Source organism: Heptranchias perlo, chromosome 2 (genome assembly GCF_035084215.1).
Source record: "Heptranchias perlo isolate sHepPer1 chromosome 2, sHepPer1.hap1, whole genome shotgun sequence".
Taxonomy (NCBI): domain Eukaryota; kingdom Metazoa; phylum Chordata; class Chondrichthyes; order Hexanchiformes; family Hexanchidae; genus Heptranchias; species Heptranchias perlo.
The window spans coordinates 75,191,048-75,215,763 of record NC_090326.1 but is presented as its reverse complement, the minus strand read 5'-3'; the positions used below and the strand labels follow the sequence as shown (position 1 = coordinate 75,215,763).

The 24,716-nt window shown below is 41.4% G+C and overlaps 1 protein-coding gene across 3 annotated transcripts in view; it reads left to right on the top strand.

Moving 5' to 3' along the window:
- The window catches only part of LOC137340523 (ubiquitin-conjugating enzyme E2 E2), a 276,626-nt gene that overhangs the window by 673 nt on the left and 251,237 nt on the right, over positions 1-24,716 (top strand). The window contains exons 1-3 of one of the 3 annotated variants that reach the window (XM_068003054.1): positions 196-217; positions 601-786; positions 9,865-9,915. In XM_068003054.1, coding sequence (XP_067859155.1) covers positions 611-786; positions 9,865-9,915 — 227 coding nt within the window. In that variant the 5' untranslated portion in view covers positions 196-217; positions 601-610. The other 2 variants (XM_068003045.1, XM_068003037.1) reach the window with 2 other exon arrangements.

Below are 24,716 nucleotides of genomic sequence, written 5' to 3'. Positions count from 1 at the left end.
AACGCATCAGTCACTGCACACTGACTGATTTACAGTTTTTCGTCTTTGACTCGCTCCAAACGGAAACTAACCCCCCCCCCCTCCTCGAAAAAATATGAGAAGCAGCCTGGTGTTGAAAAGCTTCTTTCGTTTGTTATTTCTGCATATCAAGCGCGTCTGACGTGGCTGTCAAATATGACTCGCTTCCCCCTCCTCCCCTTAGCACATCGCTGGCACGGTTTGTGTAACTTAATCTAGGGGATTTATATTCGATCAAAAAAAATCTGTAAGGTGCCCATCGTCCAAAACTTAATTTTGTTGCATGATCAATATAATGGAAAGTGAGGCACCGAGAGACGTGATGATGTTGATTTCACGATGTTTACATTTGGTGAATGCTTATCGATCTAACTAGATACACCCTGCTGTCAATTTCGAACGTAAATTAGAAATTAGGCTGTTTGCTTTTTAAACTGCTTTAGCATTTACGAAATGGCAAAACATATGTGAGACACTGGGTGATGCCTTTTTAAACAGTTGAAACAGTAACGATCTTTAACTTCATTCCATGTGTCAGAGTGTATCAAATTGATAATTTAATTTATTTGTTTTAAATTCCAGAACGAGTAAGATGTCCAGTGAGTCGCAAAGGGCTGACGACAGCCCCAGTACCAGTAGTGGCAGCTCAGACGGGGATCAGCGTGAAAGTACTCGGCAAGAACAAGAGAGGGAACAACCACAGCCCAAGAAGAAGGATGCCAAGATCTCCAGTAAAACTGCTGCTAAACTTTCAACTAGTGCTAAAAGGTACTGTCTTACTCGAAATTGATCATTTTGTTTAATCTAGTCCAACTGGACTATAACCTAAATGTAAGATTCCTTACATTTGTCAACCCCAGTCCATCACCGGCATCTCCACATCATGTTTAATCTACGAGGAAGGTTATACTTGTCAAAATACCAGTGCTGTGTATCTATCAGCAAAATCATATTGGATAGGATAAAAATAGATAAAGAGGAGGTACTTAAAAGATTGGCAGTACTCAAAGTAGAAAAGTTACCCAGTCCAGATGGGATGCATCCGAGGTTACTGAGGGAAGTAAGGGTGGAAATTGTGGAGGCTCTGGCCACAATCTTCCCACCCTCCTTAGATATGGCAATGGTGCCGGAGGACTGAAGGATTGCAAATGTTTCACCCCTGTTCAAAAAAGGGGAGAGGGATAATCCCGGCAATTACAGGCCAGTCAGCCTAACACCGGTGCTGGGGAAACTTTAAGAAACAATAATCCAGGACAAAATAAATTGGCACATGGAAAAGTATGGGCTAATAAATGAAAATCAGCATGGATTTGTTAAAGGAAAATCGTGTTTGACTAACTTGATTGAATTCTTTGATGAAGTAACGCAGAGGGTTGATAAGGGTAGTGTGGTTGATGTGTATATTGACTTTCAAAATAAGTCACCCGGTCCGGATGGGATGCATCCTAGGTTGCTGAGGGAAGTAAGGGTGGAAATTGCGGAAGTATTGGCCATAATCTTCCAAACATCCTTAGATACGGGGGTGATGCCAGAGGACTGAAGAATTGCAAATGTTACACCCTTGTTCAAAAAAGGGTGTAAAGATAAACCCAACAGCTATAGACCAGTCACTTTAACCTCAATGGAGAGGAAACTTTTAGAAACGATAACCCGGGACAGAATTAACAGTCACTTGGACGAGGGTGGATTGATTAGGGAAAGCCAGCACGGATTTGTTAAAGGCAAATTGTGTTTAACTAACCTGATAGAGTTTTTTGATGAGATAACAGAGAGGGTCGATGAGGGCAATGCAGTTGATGTGGTGTATATGGACTCTTAAAAGGTGTTTGGTAAAATGGTAAGCTTATCATCAAGATTGTGGCCCATGGAATAAAGGGGGCAGTAGCAACATGGATACAGAATTGGCTAAGGGACAGGGAACAGAGAGTAGATTGGGACTCTACTCATTGGAGTTCAGAAGAATGAGAGGCGATCTTATTGAAACATATAAGATTGTGAAGGGGCTTGATCGGGTGGATGCGGTAAGGATGTTCCCAAGGATGGGTGAAACTAGAACGAGGGGGCATAATCTTAGAATAAGGGGCTGCTCTTTCAAAACTGAGTTGAGGAGAAACTTCTTCACTCAGAGGGTAGTAGGTCTGTGGAATTTGCTGCCCCAGGAAGCTGTGGAAGCTACATCATTAAATAAATTTAAAACAGAAATCGACAGTTTCCTAGAAGTAAAGGGAATTAGGGGTTACGGGGAGCGGGCAGGAAATTGGACATGAATTTAGATTTGAGGTTAGGATCAGATCAGCCATGATCTTATTGAATGGCGGAGCAGGCTCGAGGGGCCGATTGGCCTACTCCTGCTCCTATTTCTTCTGTTCTTCTGTTCTTATTATGAATAGTTGGTTGTTTTTCGGACTGGAGGGAGGTGTACAGTGGTGTTCCCCAGGGGTCGGTACTAGGATCACTGCTTTTCTTGATATATATTAATGACTTGGACTTGGGTGTACAGGGCACAATTTCAAAATTTGAAGATGACACAAAACTTGGAAGAGTGGTAAACAGTGAGGAGGATAATGATAGACTTCAAGAAGATATAGACAGGCTGGTGGCATGTGCGGACACGTGGCAGATTAAATTTAACGCAGAAAAATGCAAAGTGATACATTTCGGTAGGAAGAATGAGGAGAGGCAATATAAACTAGAGGGCACAACTCTTAAAGAACAGAGCGATCTGGGGGTATATGTGCACAAATCGTTGAAGGTGGCAGGGCAGGTTGAGAAAGTGGTTAAAAAATCACACGGGATCCTGGGCTTTATAAATAGAGGCATAAGAGTAAGAAAGTATGGAAGCCATGATGAACTGGTTCGGCCACAACTGGAGTATTGTGTCCAGTTCTGGGCACCTAACTTCAGGAAAGATGTGACAGCCTTAGAAAGGGTGCAGAAGAGATTTACTGGAATGATTCCAGGGATGAGGGACTTTTGTTACATGAATAGACTGGAGAAGCTGGGGTTGTTCTCCTTGGAACAGGGACGGTTGCGAGGAGATTTGATAGAGGTATTCAAAATCATGGAGGGTCTAGACAGAGTAGATAGAGAGAAACTGTTCCAAGTGGCAGAAGGGTCAAGAGCAGAGGACATAGATTTAAGGTGATTGGCAAAAGAACCAAAGGTGACGAGGAAAAACTGTTTTACACAGTGAGTGATTAGGCTCTGGATTGCACTGCCTGAGGGGGTGGTGGAGGCAGATTCAATCATGGCCTGCAAAAGGGAACTGGATAAGTACTTGAAAGGAAAAAATTTGCAGGGCTTCGGGGAAAGGGTGGGAGAGTGGGACTAGCTGGATTGCTCTTGCATCGAGCCGGCGCGGACTCGATGGGCCAAATGGCCGCTTTCTGTGCTGTAATCTTTCTATGATTCTAAAAGGCATTTGATAAAGTACCACATAATAGACTTCTTGGCAAAATTAAAGCCCAGGGGATTAAAGGGACTGTGGCAGCGTGGATACAAAATTGACTGGGGGTCAGAAAGCAGAAGGTAGTGGTGAGCAGTTGTTTTTCAGACTGGAGGGAAATATACAGTCAGTATTTGGACCACAGCATTTTTTGATATATATTAATGACCTTGGGTATAGAGAATATAATTTCAAAGTCTGCAGATGACACAAAACTCGGAAATGTAGTAAACAATGTGGAGGATGGTAACAGATTTCAGGAGGACATAGACAGACTGGTGAAATGGGCAGACACATGGCAGATGAAATTAAACACAGAGAAGTGGGGACGGGAATATATTGGGAGGGGTCGAGGAAGTGAGAGACCTTGGAGTGCACGTGCACAGGTGGCAGTACAAGTAGATTAGGTTGTGAAGAAGGCATACAGAATGCTCTACGTTATTAGCCGAGGTATAGAATACAAAAGCAGGGATGTAATGATGGAACTGTATAAAACGCTGGTAAGGCCACAGCTGGAGTATTGTGCGCAGTTCTGGTCACCACATTACAGGAAGGACGTAATTGCTCTGGAGAGAGTGCAGAGAAGATTTACAAGAATGTTGCCAGGGCTTGAAAATTGCAGCTACGAGGAGAGATTGGATAGGCTGGGGTTGTTTTCCTTGGAGCAGAGGAGGCTGAGGGGTGACGTGATTGAGGTGTACAAAATTATGAGGGGCCCAGATAGAGTAGACAGGAAGTACTTGTTTCCCCTAGCAGAGAGTTCAAGAACTAGAGGACATAGATTTAAGCTGATTGGCGGAAGGATTAGAGGGGACATGAGGAAAAACTTTTTTACCCAGAGGGTGGTGGGTGTATGGAATTTGCTGCCCGAATTGGTGGTAGAGGCAGGGACCCTCAACTCTTTTAAAAAGTACCTGGACCTGCACCTAAAGTGCTGTAAGCTGCAGGGCTACGGACTGGGTGCTGGAAGGTGGGATTAGAATGGGCACCTGGTTGTTCTTCGAGCCGGCGTGGACACGATGGGCCGAATGGCCCCCTTCTGTGCTATATCTTTTCTGTGGTTCTAGAAGTGTGAAGTGATGCATTTTGGTAGGAAGAATGAGGAGAGGCGGTATAATTTTAAAGGGGGTTCAGGAACAGAGAAACCTGGGGGTGGACAAACATAAAGTTTTGAAGGTGGCAGGGCAAGTTGAAAAGGCTGTTAAAAAAAGCATATGGGCTTTATTAATGGCCTAGAAAAGCAAGGAACTTATGCTGAACTTTATAAAACACTGGTTAGGCCTCAGCTGGAGTATTGTGTCCAATTCTGGACACCGCACTTTAGGAATGATGTCAAGGCCTTAGGGTGCAGAAGAGATTTACTAGAATGGTGCCAGCGATGAGGAACTTCAGTTATGTGGAGAAGCTGAGGTTGTTCTCCTTAGAACAGAGAAGGTTAAGGGGAGATTTGATGGAGGTGTTCAAAATCATGAACGGTTTTGTCAGAGTAAACAAGGAGAAACTGTTTCCAGTGGCAGATGGGTCGGTAACTAGAGTACACAGTTTTAAGGTGATCGGCAAAAGAGCCAGAGATAACATGAGGAAGAATTTTTTTACGCAGCGAATTGTTATGACCTGGAATGCACTGCCTGAAAGGGTGGTGGAAGCAGATTCAATAGTAACTTTCAAAAGGAAATTGGATATATATTGAAGGGAAAAAATTAACAGGGCTATGGGGAAAGAGCAGGGGAGTGGGACTAATTGGATAGCTCTTTCAAAGAGCCGGCACAGGCACGATGGGCCAAATGGCTTCCTCATGCGCTGTACCTACTATGATACAATGACAAGGGACACAGCTCTACTCCCCTTGATTTCAGTGAGCAATTGTGTTTGTTCTATTCTTTTGAATGGTGCAAGTCTGGACTATTAACTCCCTAGACTATAGAGCTTATACAATGAAAGAAATAGCCACAATCTAAATTAACAGCTTTTATTACATGTAGACACTTTGAAATAACTTGGTAGTATCTGAAATTTGGCCTAATACTTCCATAGATCCCTTGAAAATTATCTGGCAAACATTTATCCCTCACCCAACACTACCAAATATCCTATTACCTCGCAATTTATTTCATTATTGTTGTGTGCGAATTGGCTGTTGCATTACAACAGTGACTGTACTTCAAAAGTATTTGATTGCCTGTGAAGTGCTTTGGGGTGCCCTGAGAACGTGAAAGGCACTGCACAAATGCAAGTTGTTGTTGTATTCCATAATTTGACACTGATGGTGGTAGTGCCAAATAAAGCCAAATTTTCCACTAACATTAATTTAAATCACACCTGAGATATTTAGTTTTATCAGGGCAATCCAAAATGAATATGATTTCCAGTTAGTGTTGCCTCAATCCATTTCACATTGCATTTGGTGTTAAATTATCTGCATGACACATGCACTAATATTTTTAATTGACAGAAGGTGTGGAACAAGTTAAATCAAGTGTTTATACCAACCTTGAGGAACTCCCCTATTTCACATCCCAGCCAATTCTTAGGTGAAACAGTGCAAGTTATTATTCTGAAATATGTTCAGAGTACAATTTCCACATATTTCCTTTCTGCTTCTCCCTGAGTTATTTACCTCTTCTTGACACATATAGAGAACTGCAAATGTGAAGCTATGCCTTATTAACAGGGCCAGCATACTTCTTCGCTTTACCCTGTTTAAATTTGACCTCTCAGAACTATTAAGCTGCAAGTTGGCAGTGAATGCAATTTTGCAGTTCTGTTGTTAAACAGTGTCAATCTGGGTCTCTCTTCACAGTGTACTAGCTCCAGTATTGATATGAAATTCATGCAGATAGAATTATTGTATTGTGCAAAGGGTTAAAATTGGGTGCAGTGTTAAAAGGGTTACCGATTCGCTATGAGCCCGTTTCACTATTGGCATAGACCAATTTCATCCCCTCTGAATTAGAAGGTTGTGGGTTCAAACTGCATTTCAGCATCCACTGAGCACATCATCTAGACTGATACTCCAGTGTAAAACTAATGAGAATGCTGAATTATTGAAGGTAACATTCTTTGGATGAGATATTAAACCGAGGGCTCTATCTGCCTATTCCAGTGGCTGAGATTTCTCAGTACTTTTTGAGGAAAGGCAAGGAGTTCTGCACATGTCCTGGCCAGCATTCTGTCCTCAACCAATGCTATCAAAAACAGATTAACTGGTTCTTCATCTCATTGCTATTTGTGGGATCTTGTGTGCAAAATGGCTGCCACATTTACTTACTTCAAAGTAGTTCATTGTGTAGTGTTTTGAGACCTTTCTGAATGAAGTCATAAGGTGCTATATGAATGCAATTCCTTTCTTTAAAAAAAAACTTTCTAGTGGTGTTAAATAAATATAAATATTTTATTCCATGTTTGATGAATTTAGTGTATTGCAGTGGCACTTTTTCTCAACCACTGCCAGAGTGCAGTGAGGTAAGATCCAAATAGATGAATATTTTTGTTTGTCCCTCCTACGCAACATATGGATGAAGGCTGCCCTGCTGATTTTTTTTCTTGCCAATTCTGATAGTTGCAGTACCACAAAGAGGAAAATTTGGTTGGGAGGTCAGTAGTAATGCGGATCTACCCCACTTTTAAGACTGGCTATTCTCAACTGGCAGTGCTGAGTAGAGGAAAACTGCATACCTGATTGTAACTCCATTATACAACTATTACCAAGCCAAAAATTGTCTTAATGCTGGTGGTTAATACTCCCGCCAGTTACTATCCACAGTAAAATCCTGCCCGTTGTAGTCTAAATAGTGTTGCATTTTCATAACTTTCTTTCATAAAGAAGGAACGTGTGTGTGTGTGTGTGTGTGTGTGTGTGTGTGTAGCCTTTTACATCCTCTAGACATCTCAAAGTGCTTCATAGCCAGATATACTTTTGAAGTGTAGTCATTGTTATAACATAGACAAATGTTATATCATAGGCTAGTTTCCACAGACAGCAAGGTCCCACAAGCAGCAATCAGATGGATGACTAGATAATCTGTTTTAGTGATGTTGGTTGAGGTAGCTGTGTTAGCCAGGACACTGGGAGAGCTTTTTTTCAAATAGTGCCATGACATCTTTTACATCCACCTAAAACGGCAGACAAGTCCTGAGTTTAACATTTAATCTGAAAGACAATACTCACTCAGCATTACAATGAAGTGTCAGCCTAGTTTATGTGCTGACTCAGGCGAAAGCGTTACCACCGAGCCAAGGCTGAGTAGCTTCTTCCTTAGTTCTTTTTGGTCGTACTGATACATATAAAATCAATTTAAAAGTGACAGCCACCAGCTTGCTTTAATGTATCAATACATGAAAAATGGTGAATCCAAAAAAAAACAATAGTAGCTTAAATCAGATGAAATGCCAATAAGCCTTGGAAGTGGATGAAATAAAGAGAAACATTAATTTCACTTTGTTCTTAAAGGCTGTGTTGCCCTTCTTTACAAATTACCTTTCAATTTATCAAAGGAAGGTAAATGTACTTTGTTGAAAATATCTTATCATCGAAATCTAACAATATATGATGTGATAAATCTGAATTTGTGGATAAGTGCACTTTTAAAAACTATTCTCTAAGTACGTATGCTAATGAATTCATTTTTCAGAGGTGGAAGCATATTTCTATGCGCTGTTTTTTCCTACTAATTAACGTAGAAGGTGATAAATTTGCTATTGCATTTATTCCACTTTCCAAATACAAATAAAGTAGTCTCACAACACAGTGCTTGCAATTATACTACCTACTGTAATATTTCACAAATTCACACTTGCATATACTGCACTCAACAACTTTTTGGAACATAACAGCACAATACTATAAATAAATATTTTACAATTTTTTTCAAACAGAATTCATACTATGCCCCTGTAGTTTACCTTAATCATTATTTTCATCAGTTGTGATGCTATCAACAATAAAATAAAGTTTTCGTATTGTCTCAATAGAGTTAATGAACTATGTGGTGCAATATGAAGCCAGACCCATGCTAAGTTAGTTGATCTGACTTCTACAATTGGCCTCAGTATCTGTGGGCTAGGGAAGAAAAAAATTGCCAGTGTCTCTGCTCCTGATCACTATCCAGAGATCTCTGCTGGAAAAGGTGCACATGTGAGCATTGGCTTTACAACCCCCATGGTTGAATATCCTGCCAGCTCTTGCTATCAAGGCTCATATATGAAGAATGGCCACAAGGAGAAGTTGGGAGTACTGCAGGACTGTTGGTAGCTATGTAAACATAATGCAGTATGAGTCACCACATTTGGGAGAGAAGGGAAGAAAAGAGGAGATATTGGGGTGGGAGAGAAAGTAGTGCTTCAGCAATTACACTAACAGCCCAGTGTCTTGGAATGTTAAGGAACAGTCATTTATCGGCGACAAAGCTGGAAAACATTTCATTCGACTGCAACAATCCAGTCCCTAGCAGAACACTTCCCCGTATAATCACCTTCGATTAGAACCTTCGATGTTTCCTTTTGAAAATTAATTTTCACAGGATTCAGAGTTAGATTCAGTATACCTGGTGGTTTCGCTGTAGCTCCAGCCTTGATAAATATCCAACACATTGTTGAGCATACAGACTCCCAGGAAGAAGTCACCCACTCGCACACTTCAGCTATGGTGGCTTTCCCCAATCTGTGACCGTTGTTGAAATGAAAGAATACAGGCATTCAAACAACTAGATTTTCAACAGATTCCTGACAGGCTTTTAGGTAACGTAAGACATTTTTTAGTGTTGACTCCTCTTCCTTCTGCTCTTATCACTCTAGCTTCTTTTCTAACTCTGGCTATTTTCACCTTGGATCACACGAGCCTTGGGCATGTGAAAATTCTGACCTGCTTTCTTTGCCAATCCTGCAAGTTGAACTTGCATATATTGAAATGATATGCTGTTACGCTGTTTTCATTGTCCTTGGGAGTCTCTATCACATCCACCTCAAAAACAGCTGAATAGCTCTGTCTTTTAACTGAAATCAAATTTGAACTAATATTTGCAGTAAAATATCTCTCCAAGAACTCTCCAATTTTACAGTATACCAGGTATGTAAGGCTCCACTCTGCATGCCTTCATATTGTGCTGTGGAGAGGAGCTTGATATAACCCTTTATCAACCCTATAACCCAGTAAATATCAAGGGATTACATGTACATTATGTGTGAAAATACATTCTGGGTTTTAATTTTGTAAAAATGCTTGCACACACGTGTGCCTTTCAGACACATTTCACTAAACAAAATGTTATACGTTTTATGCAAAAGATGATAGAACTACTACTTGAAAATCTGTGATCATTGGTCTGCTAAAATATTATTCTGGAATGGAATTGGAAAAAATGTGTATTTCTATTGAACAGATTTTCTTATGTGCCTTTCTGTAGGATTCAAAAAGAACTCGCAGAGATCACGCTGGATCCTCCTCCAAACTGCAGGTAAGAACAGTTGGATGTATTGTTTGTTGTGGCATGGAAGTATTGGTCAGGATATTATAGAAAATTCATGCTTTTCCTGGATTGTTTGCTCTAGAACATTTTCCTTCTTTGCCGTCTTACATTGTAAGACTATGAGGTATTGGGTGAGCTGTTAAGCATAAGTAAGATTGAAGCTGTTGTATGGCTGCTGAATAGAATTGTGTAATTTACACATGTTTTCATTAAAACGATTGATGCTGATCAAATCAGCAGTTGTGAATCATGAAACAAACTGAGTTTTGTTCATTAGCATATGGGGTGTTTGTTCAGAATGAGGCTTTCATTTTCTGTTGAATTTCAAAAACGCAATGGTTTACAATTGTTTCAAGAAATTTTCTCTTTGGCAGTGAGCATTCATGTGCTAATGGTGAATCGTATTTAATGTTAGTCTTAGTTTAGAATATGTTTATACTGTTGGCCAGTTTCACAGCTTGTCTTGCTTTTGCTTGCCCTTTTATGTGATTCTCAAATATTACAATTAAGGTTTAATTGCATTTTAAAACTTTTGATGACTAATTTTTCAACATGAAGTCTTTGTAATAGCATATGAAACATTCTCAATATCTTTTATTGTTTTCTTTACACAACCAAGAACTATTGCTTCTTTACATTTTTAATTGATATTTCAAAAGTCCACAATTCCTTTATTAAAGCTGAGTGCTACCATATTGTTGACTTGATAAAATGACTAGCAAGCATTTAAGATTTTTTGTCACTTATCAATCTATGTTCGTACCTTGGAAGTGCAATGAAGTAGGTTCCACACACTTAATACTATGTTGATGCTTCAACCCAGAAGTTTAAAAGGCATTATCTGAATATTTGTAAAGTGAACATTTGTGAACCATTTTGAATGACGGCTAGGTGCTTTCTGAAATCAAACATTAGGCAACAGCAAGTATATGGGCCCCGATATTTACTTGGGGCTATGAAGAGAGCGGAGGTGGGGAGTTTCCGAACGGGGAACCCGGAAGTATGGGTTTCCCAGACGTCCATACATATTTGACGTAAGGATGTGTTTCAGGTTTTTTCTGTAGGTTTCCTGTGCGACAGCCAGCCAGATTGACGGGGGGGGGGGGGCGGGTTAGAGACATCATGGGGATGTTGGTCATCGAGGGCTGAATCATTGCAATCATTGAGGGGGTCGGACATTGAGGTTTGGGGGGATCAGACGTGGGGTCAGGGGTCAGCGGTCATCGATGGGGGTAAGATATCGGGGTCGGCGGTCTTTGGAGGGTCGGTCATTGTGTGGCGGTCGGAGATTGTTGGGAGGGGGGCCGGACCTGGGGGGGGGGGGGGGGCGGCGGCCGATCATGGAGCGGTGTCAGAGCTTTGGGGGGGTGGTGTCGGAGATCATGCAGGGGGTCGGACACGAGGGGGGGGTGGGGTCAGCCGATTGCATGTGTGGGATCACGGCAGGTAAGCTTGTTGAGCCTGGAGGAAATACTCCTCCTCTTCCTGGCCCACAAGGGGTGCAATAAAGGCACTTACCTCCTGTGCCGGGCTTTCTCACCTCTTGTGTGGCGGGAAGTAGAAGGCCCGGGAATCCCGGCTCCCAGGAGTTAAAAATAAAAATGCTGTTACAATGGAGGCATCCTGCCTCCTTAAAAGATTTTACAGACCGATCCACCTCCTGAAAGCTGGTGGGTCGCCTGCCTCCATCAAAACCAGAAGTGGTCGGTTTTACATTTCTACAATTTCTACCTTCCCACCCGCCCCCAACCCCCGTCCTTGGGGGTTAAAATTGACCCCATGGTGTTTGGTAAAGGTTTAACATGGCACCTCTTCTAAATTTTGCACAAATGGATTGCTGATTTTTTGTTGTCACATTCTGCCCTGTCAGAAACTGGACTTCTGGGGGATATGCATTATAATATGAAAATGAGCTATTAAAAATCAAAATATATGCATTAGTTTTCTTTTGTATGTAATTTCTATTGTCAATAGTAGAACATTTCCACATGAAATATTATGTGTTTGCTGAACAGATTATACCTTACTTAATGTAAGCAACCTGTATACATGTTCTGGAGTTACTGACCGTGGAATATAGAAACTGTTATTACTGTAGTTTCTGTTGGTATTTTTTACATTTTGGATTCATGGTTTGGCTTTACAATTTATTTTAAAAAATGAAAGGTATAGAATATATTTCTTGATAAATTTCTTTTATTGTTTCAATATAAGGCCATTTCAGTGAGAGTGAAGGTTAAATGGTTTACATCTGAAGCCTGAGGTTGTGATTATTACAGCTTTGAAATCACTTCCACATGTTTAATTTTTATAATCTGATTTATGTGTACTGCACTTTTATTCTGTTTTTTCCTGCTAGTGGCAGATTGTCATAGCAGATATAGACAGCCTGTACATTTCAGGTAGTTAATACAAGTTGGTAATTTTGACATGATCAATGTAAATCTATTGAGTGATAACCCACAGTTAATTACCAGGAAATAGCTGTCAGTGCATATTAAGTATTAAGCCAGAAAACAGTTTTGTCACTGTACAGTCAGTTTTTAATTGATCAAGGCTTTAGAATCATAGAAAGGTTACAGCACAGAAAGAGGCCATTCGGCCCGTCGAGCCCATGCCGGCTCTCTGCAAGAGTAATCCAGCTAGTCCCACTCCCCCTTTGAAACTTGAAAATTATTAATCTTAACCACTTTGATTATAATATATGAATCAATGGGGCTAGAATATAGAGTTCAAGGTGGTAGGTGAATAGGATGGATTCGGTCTTGTTAATGTTAAGCTGGAGAAATTGTGGCTCATCTAAAATTTGATGTTGAATGGACAGTTGGATAGTGTAGAAATAGTTATGGTATCAAGGGTGGTGGCGGATGTAAAAGTAATTTTTGAACTTTGTTTTTATGGTTTTTTGTAATCTAAAATTGAATGAAAAGAAATAACTATCAAGATTTAAAACAGCATCCTGTGCAGCAGTTCCGTCGTTTTTTTTAAAAAAACCTCCATCTTTAAAGTCATTAAAGTTGTAGTATAAATTCATGATCTGATTGTGGATTTACAATACAGCTTATCATCAATGCTGACACTACAGTTGTAGTGTGAATAGACCCTAAATTAGGTAATCAAACTGATATTATGCATTGGCATTTAATGAAGTAAGGGAACATTTATAAATGCTCATACTATATCATTACATCTTGCTTCTTTCTGCCAAAACAAACATTTGCATGTATTCACAACCAAATAATTCCCTTACTATTTTTCATTTGTGTCCATTCTTATTGACCATGTACTCAACTTATTTTTCTTGAAACTAATAATGATCAATACAGTTGTATTTAGAAACTGTTTAGAAGCTGTTACCATGTCTTTAAAGGATAAATTAATTTGTATTGCTCTAGTCATTAAATGCAAAAAATCACTCTTCTAAGTCTTTAATCTTGTGATTAGATCTTCTTAACTAAGGATTCCCATGCCATGTAAATCAAATTCCTACTGACTTTCTGGTATGGTTAATGTGATAATGGATGAGGTTTCAGTGGTTCTGTTTATTGGTTTAGTCTATATTTTAAGCAAGATGAGCAAGTTGTTACTACATAAGCAATGCCCTAATTTATTCTGGGTCAATATAGGACCTTGCATATTTATTTTTACATTGCCCAATGCCCATATGACTCTCATGTATCTTTTGTTGTATTTATTTATGTCTGCTTATTGGAATTACAATCTTACTCTCTCTGTGTACTATTCCACTTGTTATTTTTAATTCCTCATTATAGTTCTAGTACTCTTGAATTTCTAAAGAGCATTCTTGATTTACTTGTGACCTTTCCTCCATTATTTTTCATCCCAAAGGTCTCATTCTTTTCTCTTATCTGTTATGATTAACTTCATATTCTGGTCAGATAGTGACAAAGCCATCATAACCATGTCAATAAAAGCTTGACTATCCTCATCAGCATTTTTATTAGCTTTTGCATAAGTGGTGTATATGATACTCTTAAATCATATCTCTGTAGCCTGATCATCATTCTTGTATTCCCAAAAAACAATCGTTCAAAAATTTCACAAGCAGAGTCATTAACATATGTGGTCCACTTCGACATTAGTATGGCCATAAACAAATTAATCAAACCTTTCACAAGCAAACTTAATGCTGAACAGTTCCCTCTCGACATATGTGTCTCTTGCTACTGCCACTTTTGTTTGCTGCATACGCAACAGGTTGCCACTGATTGTCATATTTTTGCCAGCCTAATCCCTAATCCTGTCTGTAATGCATCAACTGAAAATGTTATTAGCCTTTCAGGATCACAGAACTTCACTTTTTCCATCTTACTTCCTGTTCATGATTTCAGCTTTATTCAGTAATCTTTTCCAACAGTGCTTTAAGAGATGATACTATTACTGAAAAGTTATCCAGAAGATTGACCAAACTTAGGAATCCTTAAATGTCTTTCTTGTACCATAGATGTGGCATGTACTGTCAGATGTAATGCCTAATGCCATCAGGTCTATGACTCCAGATGCATGTTTTTTTATCGGGCTCAATTTTAAAATGGAACTGCGGGTGCGTAGGGGGGGGGGGGGGGGGAAAGAAAATTGCAATTTCCAGGAGCGGGCAAAAATCCCGGCTCCAACACGCCTAAGAATGCGCACAACCCAGAGTCATCTGGATGCACATGCGTTCCCGAACCTGGAAATCCCGCCGGCGATTAAAGCCGGCGGGGACGATATTTAAACAAGGAATTCAAGTACTTGAAATGTACATAAATCTAATTAAGAGTGAAGGCAAGCATTTTTGACGCTGCCTCAGCTGTTTCCCGTGCGGTGTGGAACACGCCATGGGGAATGAGTCGTGTTTCAGCCGGCAGCCATTTGGACATTTAAATCCCTGTCCGACAGGTGGGGATAAAAGGTGAGTTATTGCAGCAGGGCACTCAGTTCTCTCAGACAAAGTTTTGGCTGGGAGATCTTTGTGTTTAGATTGAAAATTCTTGGTTTCCACTCAGAATTGTTCTGTTTACACATATTTACCAAATTTTCGGACCTCCTCAAACTGACACCATCAGGATGGGGGGGGGGGGCGCAATGGCTGCATTGACCAGTACATCTGAGGACGAGCAACATCACCATCCTCACCAGGCACGACGTGCACTTGGAACTCCACAAAACAGTGCTGTGCCACAGGCACTTGCACAAGACCACAGAGGGGAACAACAGAGGGAGCAACGTCGCAGGAGGCACTACCCTCGTCAGAGGGTCTACAGACCAAGGCACAGCTTCCTGGACCTCTCTGAGGAGCAGTGAGTGGCCAGGTGGTCGCAGGCATTGCAGCCTCCTTCATGCTAAGCTGCTCCTGGCTGGGCCTGGCGGCATCTCATTACCCGTCGCAGTTAAAATGACCACTGTCTTCAACTTCTCCGCCTCCGGATCATTCCCCATGGATGACCTCAGCCAGGCGGAGAGAGCAGTGGGATTCCACTCTGTGGCTGGCTTCCCACGGGTGCACAGTGTAATCGATTGCGTGAATATAGCAATCCGAGCACCTCCACACGAGCAGGACTGTTCATCAACAGAAAGGGATATCACTCTATCAACGATCAGCTCGTTTGTGACCACCGCAAAAGATTTCTTCATGTGTGCACCAGATACCCTGGCAGCTGCCACCATTCTTTCATCCTGAGGGAATCCAACATCCAGAGCCTTTTCCATGCACCGAACACCTTTAAGGACTGGGGATACCCCCTGTACACGTGGCTCATGACACCTCCAAGGAACCCCATCAGCGAGCAACAGTGTCGATACAACGAAAGCCGCATCGCCACCAGATCTATAATTGAACATGCGATAGGACTGCTGAAGATGCGATTTGGTGCCTCGATCGTTCTGTGGGAGTGCTTCAATACGCACCAGCGAGAGCAGGTCGAATTATAGTCGTGTGTTGTGTCCTGCACAACATGGCGCTACAGAGAGGGGTATGGGTTGATGAGGCCCCATGCCCTCAATCACATCTGCCATCCACATTGAGGAGCAGCAGGAGGAGGACGAACCCATGGGCAGAACAGTGGCTCATCTGGCTGCTCGTGAGGCCAGGGAGTCACTAATATGTGAATGGTTCTCATAAGATCAGAAAGTGAGAAGAGTCCAGTCCTCACACCACCTGGAAAGACCAGCGCCAACACCAGCCAACCCCCCCATCTGCACAAAACCGTCCTGCAACTACACATACACCCACTGTAAAGTGACCCACTGGATGGCATCAAGTGTTGACGTTCATGATGAAGCACATGAAAGGGCGCTATCACAAAAGCCAGTCAAGAATGGGTAAGACATGGCAGTAGTGGTGAGAATGATAATATTTAAAGTGACTTTACCAAAAACCAAATATAAATGAGAAACATGACAGTCTGTCAAATACCCTTCGTGATCACAAATCCTTGGCCTTTCTTCCTACCGCTTCTACGTGGTGCATCCCCTGTGGCTGCAGCAGAGGTAGTGACAGGTTGCTTATGTCCATGGCCGGACAGCTTAGATGCTTTTGGCCTACACCCCCTGGGTTCTGGATCTCGTGAGGGCCTCTCCAAAGACTGCTCTACCTGCACCTGTGCAGGGGCAGATTAAGTCACCTGGAGGGAGGCAGCATTGTGGGTACTAGTTGATAGGTGGGCAACGGGTGAGACATGGGAGCGCTTTGAGTGGTGTCCCCACTTCCATGTCCCCTTTCGCCATCATCTCTCTCCTGGACCAGGCCCATATCACTCCTACCACCCTGCTGGTGAACAGTTTGAGGATATGGGTGATGCCTTAGAAGCCCAGTTGTGAAGTTTCCGTCCGCCTGTTTAAGGCGGCAGAATGTTGTTCACCGTGAATCTGAAAGGCCGTTGTCGGGGTATGAATGGACTCGTTTGTGAGCCCTGCTTGAAGCTCAACAGAAGCTAGCCCTCTCTCCATCGCAGACATTCCCGCACTTACCTGCGACACTATCTCAGACATTTCAGCAGTTACGTGCGATACTATCTCAGACAGTTGCTTAAGTACCAGTGCCACCATCCCACGAATGCAGGAGTTGGATTCCTCCATCCTCTGCGCTATTGTGGAGAGCGTGCGTGGCATCTGTTCCAGTACCTCGTAAATGTGCTGCTGTCCCTCGATCATTCTCCTTTTAAAGGATGGTCCCCGGGGTTCAGCATCTGCGTCCAGCTGAGCAGAGCTTGGAGAGGAATGCACCCACCAGCGCGGACTCTCCACAGCTGCCCCACCAGTATCTGCTCATGCTCACTTGAGTGTGGTGACTCACCAGGTGCCAACCCAACTACCTGACTACTAGGACCCATTGAGGTGTGAGTGTCTGCGCTGGTGGATGGCTGGCTAAGATGTGACGGTGCGTCCTCAGAGCCCGGCAGCACCTCTGAGGAATTGCCCTCTGCCATCACTACGGTCGTTGAAGGGCCTGTAAAAGAACAGAAGGCAATATTAAGCATCATCACATATGTGTCATGTTGCGATGAGCATATGAGTTGTTCAACATGCTAAGCATTGTTAACATCAATTCATGTGTGTGATGAATGTTAAAGTTGTGTCACCAGATGTTTGTGGGGTGCCAGTCTCGGTGTCTTCGACGGACAGGCACTCGAGGGTGCGGCTGATCTCCAGGGCCTCCTGCTCCGTGTCTGTGAGGACCACTATTTGTTGTGGCCCCCTCCAGTCCTCGTCCTCTCGTGTGCATTTTATGCTCTCTTCTCCTGGAAGGGGAGAAAGTACAGACATGTGAATGAATGACGGTGAAGTGGCCAACCGATGAATGCATTGCTTTGGATAAGGCTGACCGTGAAAGAGGTGCATCAGAGGGTGTGAATGAGACAGAGACATCACATTGAATGAGGATTGGAATGAGTGGTAGTGATGGGGTCACAAATGGGGAGGTGAGGAAGTGCAGGTAAGTTGAGGATGAGCCTTAAGTGGGTGTGAGGAGCATTGTGATGGAGTAGTCTTGGCAGTGCAGAATGTTTTTTTTGGGGGGGATGGTGATGTGGAAGACGGAATGTAGGAGAATCAGTAAGTGTACTCACTTTTGCTGACCTAGTTAGGTCATTGAAACGCTTCCTGCACTGGACCCAGGTGTAGGATATGTTGCTCCTGCTGGTGACCTCCTCTGCTAGCTCGAGCCAGGTCTTCTTGGTGGTAGAGGCAGGGCACTTCCTCCTGTCAGCCGGGTAAAATAGTTCTCTCCTCCTCACCCCGGTCAGTAGCAGCTGAAGTGAGGCATCGTTGAATCTTGGAGCAGCTTTGCCCCTGTGCTGCTCGATTGGGTCTTCTTGCTCTTTGCTCCAGTAAAATCCATTGGAGCAATGGCCCTTTAAATGTAGACGCTCCAGCTGACAGCCTGTCATGTGGGTGCGCAGTCCGCCCACTGCGCAACTTTCGGACGGCAAACCTGGAAACAAGGTTAAGCGGCACCAATTAAGTCGCGATTGCATTGGGAATGGCAAGGTTTTATTATTCGGGTTTGCTGCGTGCCCATTGATCCCCCGCTGCCATCCCACCGCCCTTTTAAAATCGAGCCCGTTAAGTTTTAGGTTGGCTCATCTAGTAACTTTAGGTACTTTCCAAAATCTATTGTCATATTACCCTTTGGATAAACCCCACTCTATTATATTATCCATTGCTGTGTCAACACCATCAATGTATTTATATATTGTAAGAATGGTCTTTGGAGCAGAAACAATGCAGAAAGGAAGCCATAAAATCTGTACACCTCATAAAGAGTATTGAACGTGTATAACTTAGAATGTGGTTCATCCAATTTCAAGTGCCAGAAACTTGAGAGTACATCTAACTTGGAAAATTATTCGGCATTAGCAAACTACTATAATATCCTCATAAGTCTAAAGCTTCAAATGTTCCCCTTTCATTGCTTTATTTTAGTTTGAGGTTCAAGCAAATTTGCAATTTACCACTTGTTTTGTCAACAATTACTTAAAAACCTCACTCATTCCATTAGTTCATCTGTACGACCTCTAAGTACTCTTTTTTTCTATCAGCTCTATTTTACATTTTATTCCCTTTTTGTAAATGATACTTTTCTGTATGGTTGTACTGTTGGGTAAATTGTTTATAAAATCCTGATCTGGGGTGCCCTAAGCAAACAATCCAAGCCTTGAAATAGAACATTGTGTTCTGTTAAGTGCTTCCTGTGTCAATTTGATCCTTTACTGTGAGTGCCCTTTTCACTTGGTTGAGTGACTGAGCATCTTAAATACAACTTGTAATCAGTCTTGTATGTGACACTGTCAATACCTTTCTTTCACTGCTATGTCTGCTCCCAAGTTACCATGACTTTTATCTTAATCTCCTACAGTAATATCTTATAATCTTGCTTAGATATGATATTCACTTATGCTGCTGTATCCAATTTAAGTTGTATGAATGTTTCACTACTATTGATAGTACCGTATTTCTCTCATTTCCTCATTTGCCTAATACCTCCACAAAAAATTCTTCAAATTACTTTTCTTCCATGGCGTGTATTTGATTTTGTTTCTTCTGTGATTTACACCAGCTTGCATTGTAGTTACTTTTGTCACATTTCAGGTGTGATTCCATGGTCTTGTGCTCCAACAGGGAGCCACACATATTAAGGGAGTACAGAATTAAGACTATAGTGTTGTAGCCCTATCTCCGACCTGTGCCTCCTTCAAATGCAGTTTCCCCTAGTGCGTTGGATTTAAGAATCGACCCTTTTTATTCTTGCTTTCCCAAAGGCTGTATATCTTTTAGATCCATAACATCCACACAATGTCTCCTTCCTAAAAGTTGAAATTATTAGAAATATCTTCTTTCTCAATAACATGGAGGAACATTGACTTCAATGGAAAATGAAATGGGGCATGGGTGGCTGATCCAAAGTAAAAACAGAAATGCTGGAAACACTCAGCAGATCAGACAGCATCTGTGGAGAGGGAAAGGTAGGGTTAACGTTTCAGGTTGATGACCTTTTGTCGGAACCGGGAGATGTTACAGATGAACAGCTTGTAAGGAGGGACAGAGGCAAGGAAAGGAGGGCAGGGAGATGATTAAATGACAGAAGTGATAATAGTGTGACAATAATGAGAGAAATAAAAGATATATCCGAGACCCAGAGGATGGTTACAGCAGAATAGCAGAGGGGGAAGGAAGCATGGAAAATCTGGCAGGGAACCATGGAAAATCTGGCAATGTGGAAAAAGGCTCCAGTGATCCAGGAATATGATGGAAGAAAAAGACAGGTGACACCAGGAGTGTAGACCATCCCTCCATCCGCGTACTGATAGGCAAATCCCATCCCAAGCACCAGCCCACAACCTCCTCATTCATGGAACCGCTGGCGCACCTATCCTACATTACCGGCACCTGCTGTACAAGAACTAATGTGGTTAAGGTCTGAAGTTGTTAATGCCAATGTTAAGGCATCAAATGGCAGTCTCATGAATGGCAAACAATCATTTCAGAACATATGTGCATTTATCAGGCAACTGTGGCGCAGTAAATTGTCTATTCCACTATTGTCCGGCACCTGCTCTTTTCATAACAAATTACTATTGGGAAAATAATATTTAGGTTTTGGAGAAAATTTTGACAGAAAAATAAAAGTAATGCTGCAGAATTCCCCTCCCTCTCATTAAAATCATAAAAGTACCAGATATTGTATTTGAACCCATGAATCTGTGCACAAAATCCTTTCAAGATCACTCTCTAATCCTACTAATCTAACTGAATAATTAGGACAAGAGCTTTTTCCAAACTGGAGAAACAAATTTAGAAAAGAACAAATAAGAAAATGGCACTTACACTAATAAGATCTTTGGCTTTGCATTAATATTATTGAAAGATAAAGTGGAGATAACAAACTGTTATCTTGTGAGCATACAAGGTGTTTTAGAAAAACGTGGCTACAATCTACAGAACCACTTTCTGGATTTGAACGTTTATACACTGACAACATTTAAAACTAGGCCATCAGGCTAATTAGCTGGGATAATATTTCTTCTTTTATATTGCAGCTTGTAAAATTATTCATAAACTTGATATAAAAGAATGTTGCAGTAATGGTTGGACGTTCCAGGGATGCTACACGTTCCTCAGTTTTATTTTCTATAGGCAGAAGATGGTGTACTATAATTACTCAAGTGTCCCAGTTTTTACAAATGATAGCTGAAGAAATAGTAAAACAAAATAGCAGCATCAAGAAATTTACTCTCTCAGTTCTGATGTTTTGCTTTATACATAGTAAAATTATTTATACACAGATCAAAATGCTCCATTCACTGCATGTGAATGAAACCATATTATTTTTGTTATTTTGTCACTCTGTTTCTGCTGTTTGTTGCAACACTTTTAAGAAATAATGGTTGCTAATGTGATACTTAGTGCCTATAGCACTGATGTACATTGGATGCCAGCTCTCTGCACTGAAGTCGGAGAGTTGCTCAGCATCCCCTGTGCATATCATGTTAATATGCACTCCCCAGATGCACAAACGCTGCATACCCACATTAGGCTCTTTATAGTGCTGAGTTTTATTCAAATTAAGAGATCTTACATTTCTGTGCTTGGAGCACTTGAACTCTTCTTTGACTTTTAGCACCCATATGAAATGGGAGCTGTAAAGGAAAACCCCTTCCAAGATGTTGGGTCCTTGGCTTCATGGGAGTGACTTCCTGCCAGTACCGTGAAACCTGTACAAACGGACACACCCAAAAAACAGCCACTTATTGACAGTCCTAAGTAACTTGCATCGTAACAGATACAAGCTGCTCTCTGAAACCATGGACACTTGCAAATTATGAACTACGGACAACCTTCAAATCACCAAGTCTGTTTACAACTTAAAACTCAGGACATGTAGGTCAGCGTGAGGCAGCAGCGGGTGAAAGAAGCGGCTTTTGTGGAATGAGGAGCTCTTTACCCAGTATCCATAACGGCAGAGAAACCACTCTATCTCTGAGATTGAATGTTTGCATGGCTCTAAAGAATTCCTCATTCGACAAAAGCCGGGAACTGCACCGGGCAATATCACATCTCACTCCACCAATATGTCAAGTAGTGCTAACAGCTCCCTACCCATCCCCAGCACTTCAAACATTAGCAGCTGCAGCACATGGAGGGAGAAGGTCCCGACAGGGGACTGCCAGACATTGATCCCCTCAATTTGACTGGGTTCTCCTAGGCACTCCGACCTTGACCTGTGCAGGCAACCAGCGTAGTAGATCCTAGGATCACGACATCCCTCCCTCAATGGAAAAGGACCCTGGGATGGCAATGAACTGGGAAGGCCAATGAACAGGATATGAACTGAAATCACATCCCACTGGCAGGGCTCCAGAATTAGGCATGATCCCAGATGACGGCGAAAAAAAGAAGGAATGCTGCAGGAGATACAGCCAAGCCCGGGATATTTGGCTCACCTGGTTTACTGTACATACAATGACCATTTTGAAAATAAGGACACCAGCAAAGAAAGGGCACCTAATGCAAGTCCCTTAGGTGTCCCTAATTTACAGGTTTCATAGTATTTGCTTTGCTTGCAGCTATTTCTGTAGTTCTTGGGTGTTCTGTTCATTTCTTAATACATTTATCTTTTTGGATGCTTTTTAACTGTTCCACTTAATGACACCTTTTTAAAGCTAAACTCCATCTGCCTCTGAACCTTCCCAAGTTTTTTGAAATTTTGATACTGTTACCTTTTAAGGACAACCAACAAAACCTTTATGAAATGCTGGCGCCTAATAACACACTTCTCCCCATAAGGTGCTCCAGGAGTGTAGAATATTTACTTAAAGTAGCAGACGTCGCATTATGGTAAGAGGTCAGCTTCAAGCCCCACAGGTGTGTGTAGCACGGAACGCAGCTGCAACATTGGGGCTGCATTATTGGTCCATTAGAGACTACTTTAAACATCTTTTGGGATCACTGCTTTGTGCCAAGGAGTTAGTTATCAATTTTTACTTTATTAAAATACATTTTCATATACTTTGAGTCTGACAAAATTATTGCTATAATCCTTTATGGAAGTTTTAGTGTTTATTTTTAAAGCAGTTCAATTATACGGCTAGGTTTCATTGTGGCAATGATGTTTACAGATAAATACTTTGTGAATATAGCAACATTGCTATCAATTGAAAGTATATGTTACGATGAATTTTGCTAGATACTTGATGAGAACTGAGTGGATATGTGCTCTGTAACATGAATACAGATGATTAAGTATTGTGGCACAATCACTAATGAGTTATAGAGCCTGAATTTGCTGAAAATTTGTGTTATTGTAATGGTGCATCTACAGCGTAGGTGTAATTAAGGTGAAGAAATTCTAGGGAATTATGAAGTGAGTGAGTTATGCCATTACTTACACCATGCCATTATTTGCTGGGACTTTTGCACCGCTCCACCATTTACCCCTCTCCAAAAATAGCTGAAAGGTCATTGTCATAGCTCCGCCCCCATTAAAATCAATGATGATCACGAATTTGCTGCATTTAAGTCACTCTTAACACTGCAGCCACTTAGACTGAAAAATAATAGCATTGGAGGCCTGGCAGCAGTGATTTATTGACTTGTATTTGAGGAAGAAAGTTATTTTAGTGTCATACCAAAAGAGAAAAATAAAACAGAAGTAAATTGATGTACTGGTTACAAAACTATTCTAATTTTAATGATGTGTGAATTAATGCAATTTAATACGAGAGGAGACAAATTCCAACACAACAAGGCAACTGTCATTTGCAAGCGTGAGTCCCAAGGCAATGCCAGGAAGGTTTACTAATCCCAATCGTAATTGTATATGTTAGTGATCTTGATTGTAAATACTTGCACCATAAATGGATGATGACTTCTATTTAGACAGGGTGTGAAGAAAACGGTAAGACCGTGAGCCGCCTGCTTCAAATGACAATATCTGGCATCTGCATGTGCAGAAAATCAGAATCTCTCCGTGCTTTACATATTCAAAAAGTCAGTGACTATCTCAGGTGATATGATCTGCCATTAAAATGTTGGGCACTTTGCAATTATTAAAAAAAAATTGAAAGTGAGTACAGTAAAATCTTCAGAGTCCACATGACAGCATAACTAGAATTTTAATTGTCTTGGATAATTCTGCTTGTTAAATAAAGCAGTAAAGGTGTTCTTTAGTCTGCTCCTTCATCCCATGGTGCAAGTCACTTTGGCGGAGGGATCAATACACTGACCATTGGTTGCGCTGTTTCATATTTGCCACTATGCTTGCTGCGGCATATTCTAATCATTTCTCCAGCTAATTGTGGTGTAAATTCACCACTGGAGGATCAGGGAGCACAACGGTCTAACTTATGGCGTTTATTGCCATTGCAGCAAATTCCAGCCCATTCACATCTTCCACATAAGTATAATTGAGGATCACAGCAAATATTTTTGCAGCCAGTAAAACGTGTTCTCTTGGCTCTCTCTCACATGTTTTCCTTAACAGATATCCATCCAATTTTTACAGTTTACATTTGATATGACCACATATTTTTAGAATAGTAATTTCTAGGACAAATACTGCTGTACCTGAGGTAATAGTAAAATAATGTAAGACATTCAGATTCTTTCATTTACATTTTTCTTGATCACACTGTCACACAAATGGAATCATTTATTTATGCAAATGCTTTCCTATCTCATAAGCTAAGATTAATATTCAAAAATTCTGCCAGTCATATGGAAAAGCACTGAAATGTATATCAGTTATCTACACTGTGTAGGTATTTGTGCAAGCACATAAATAATTTTATGGT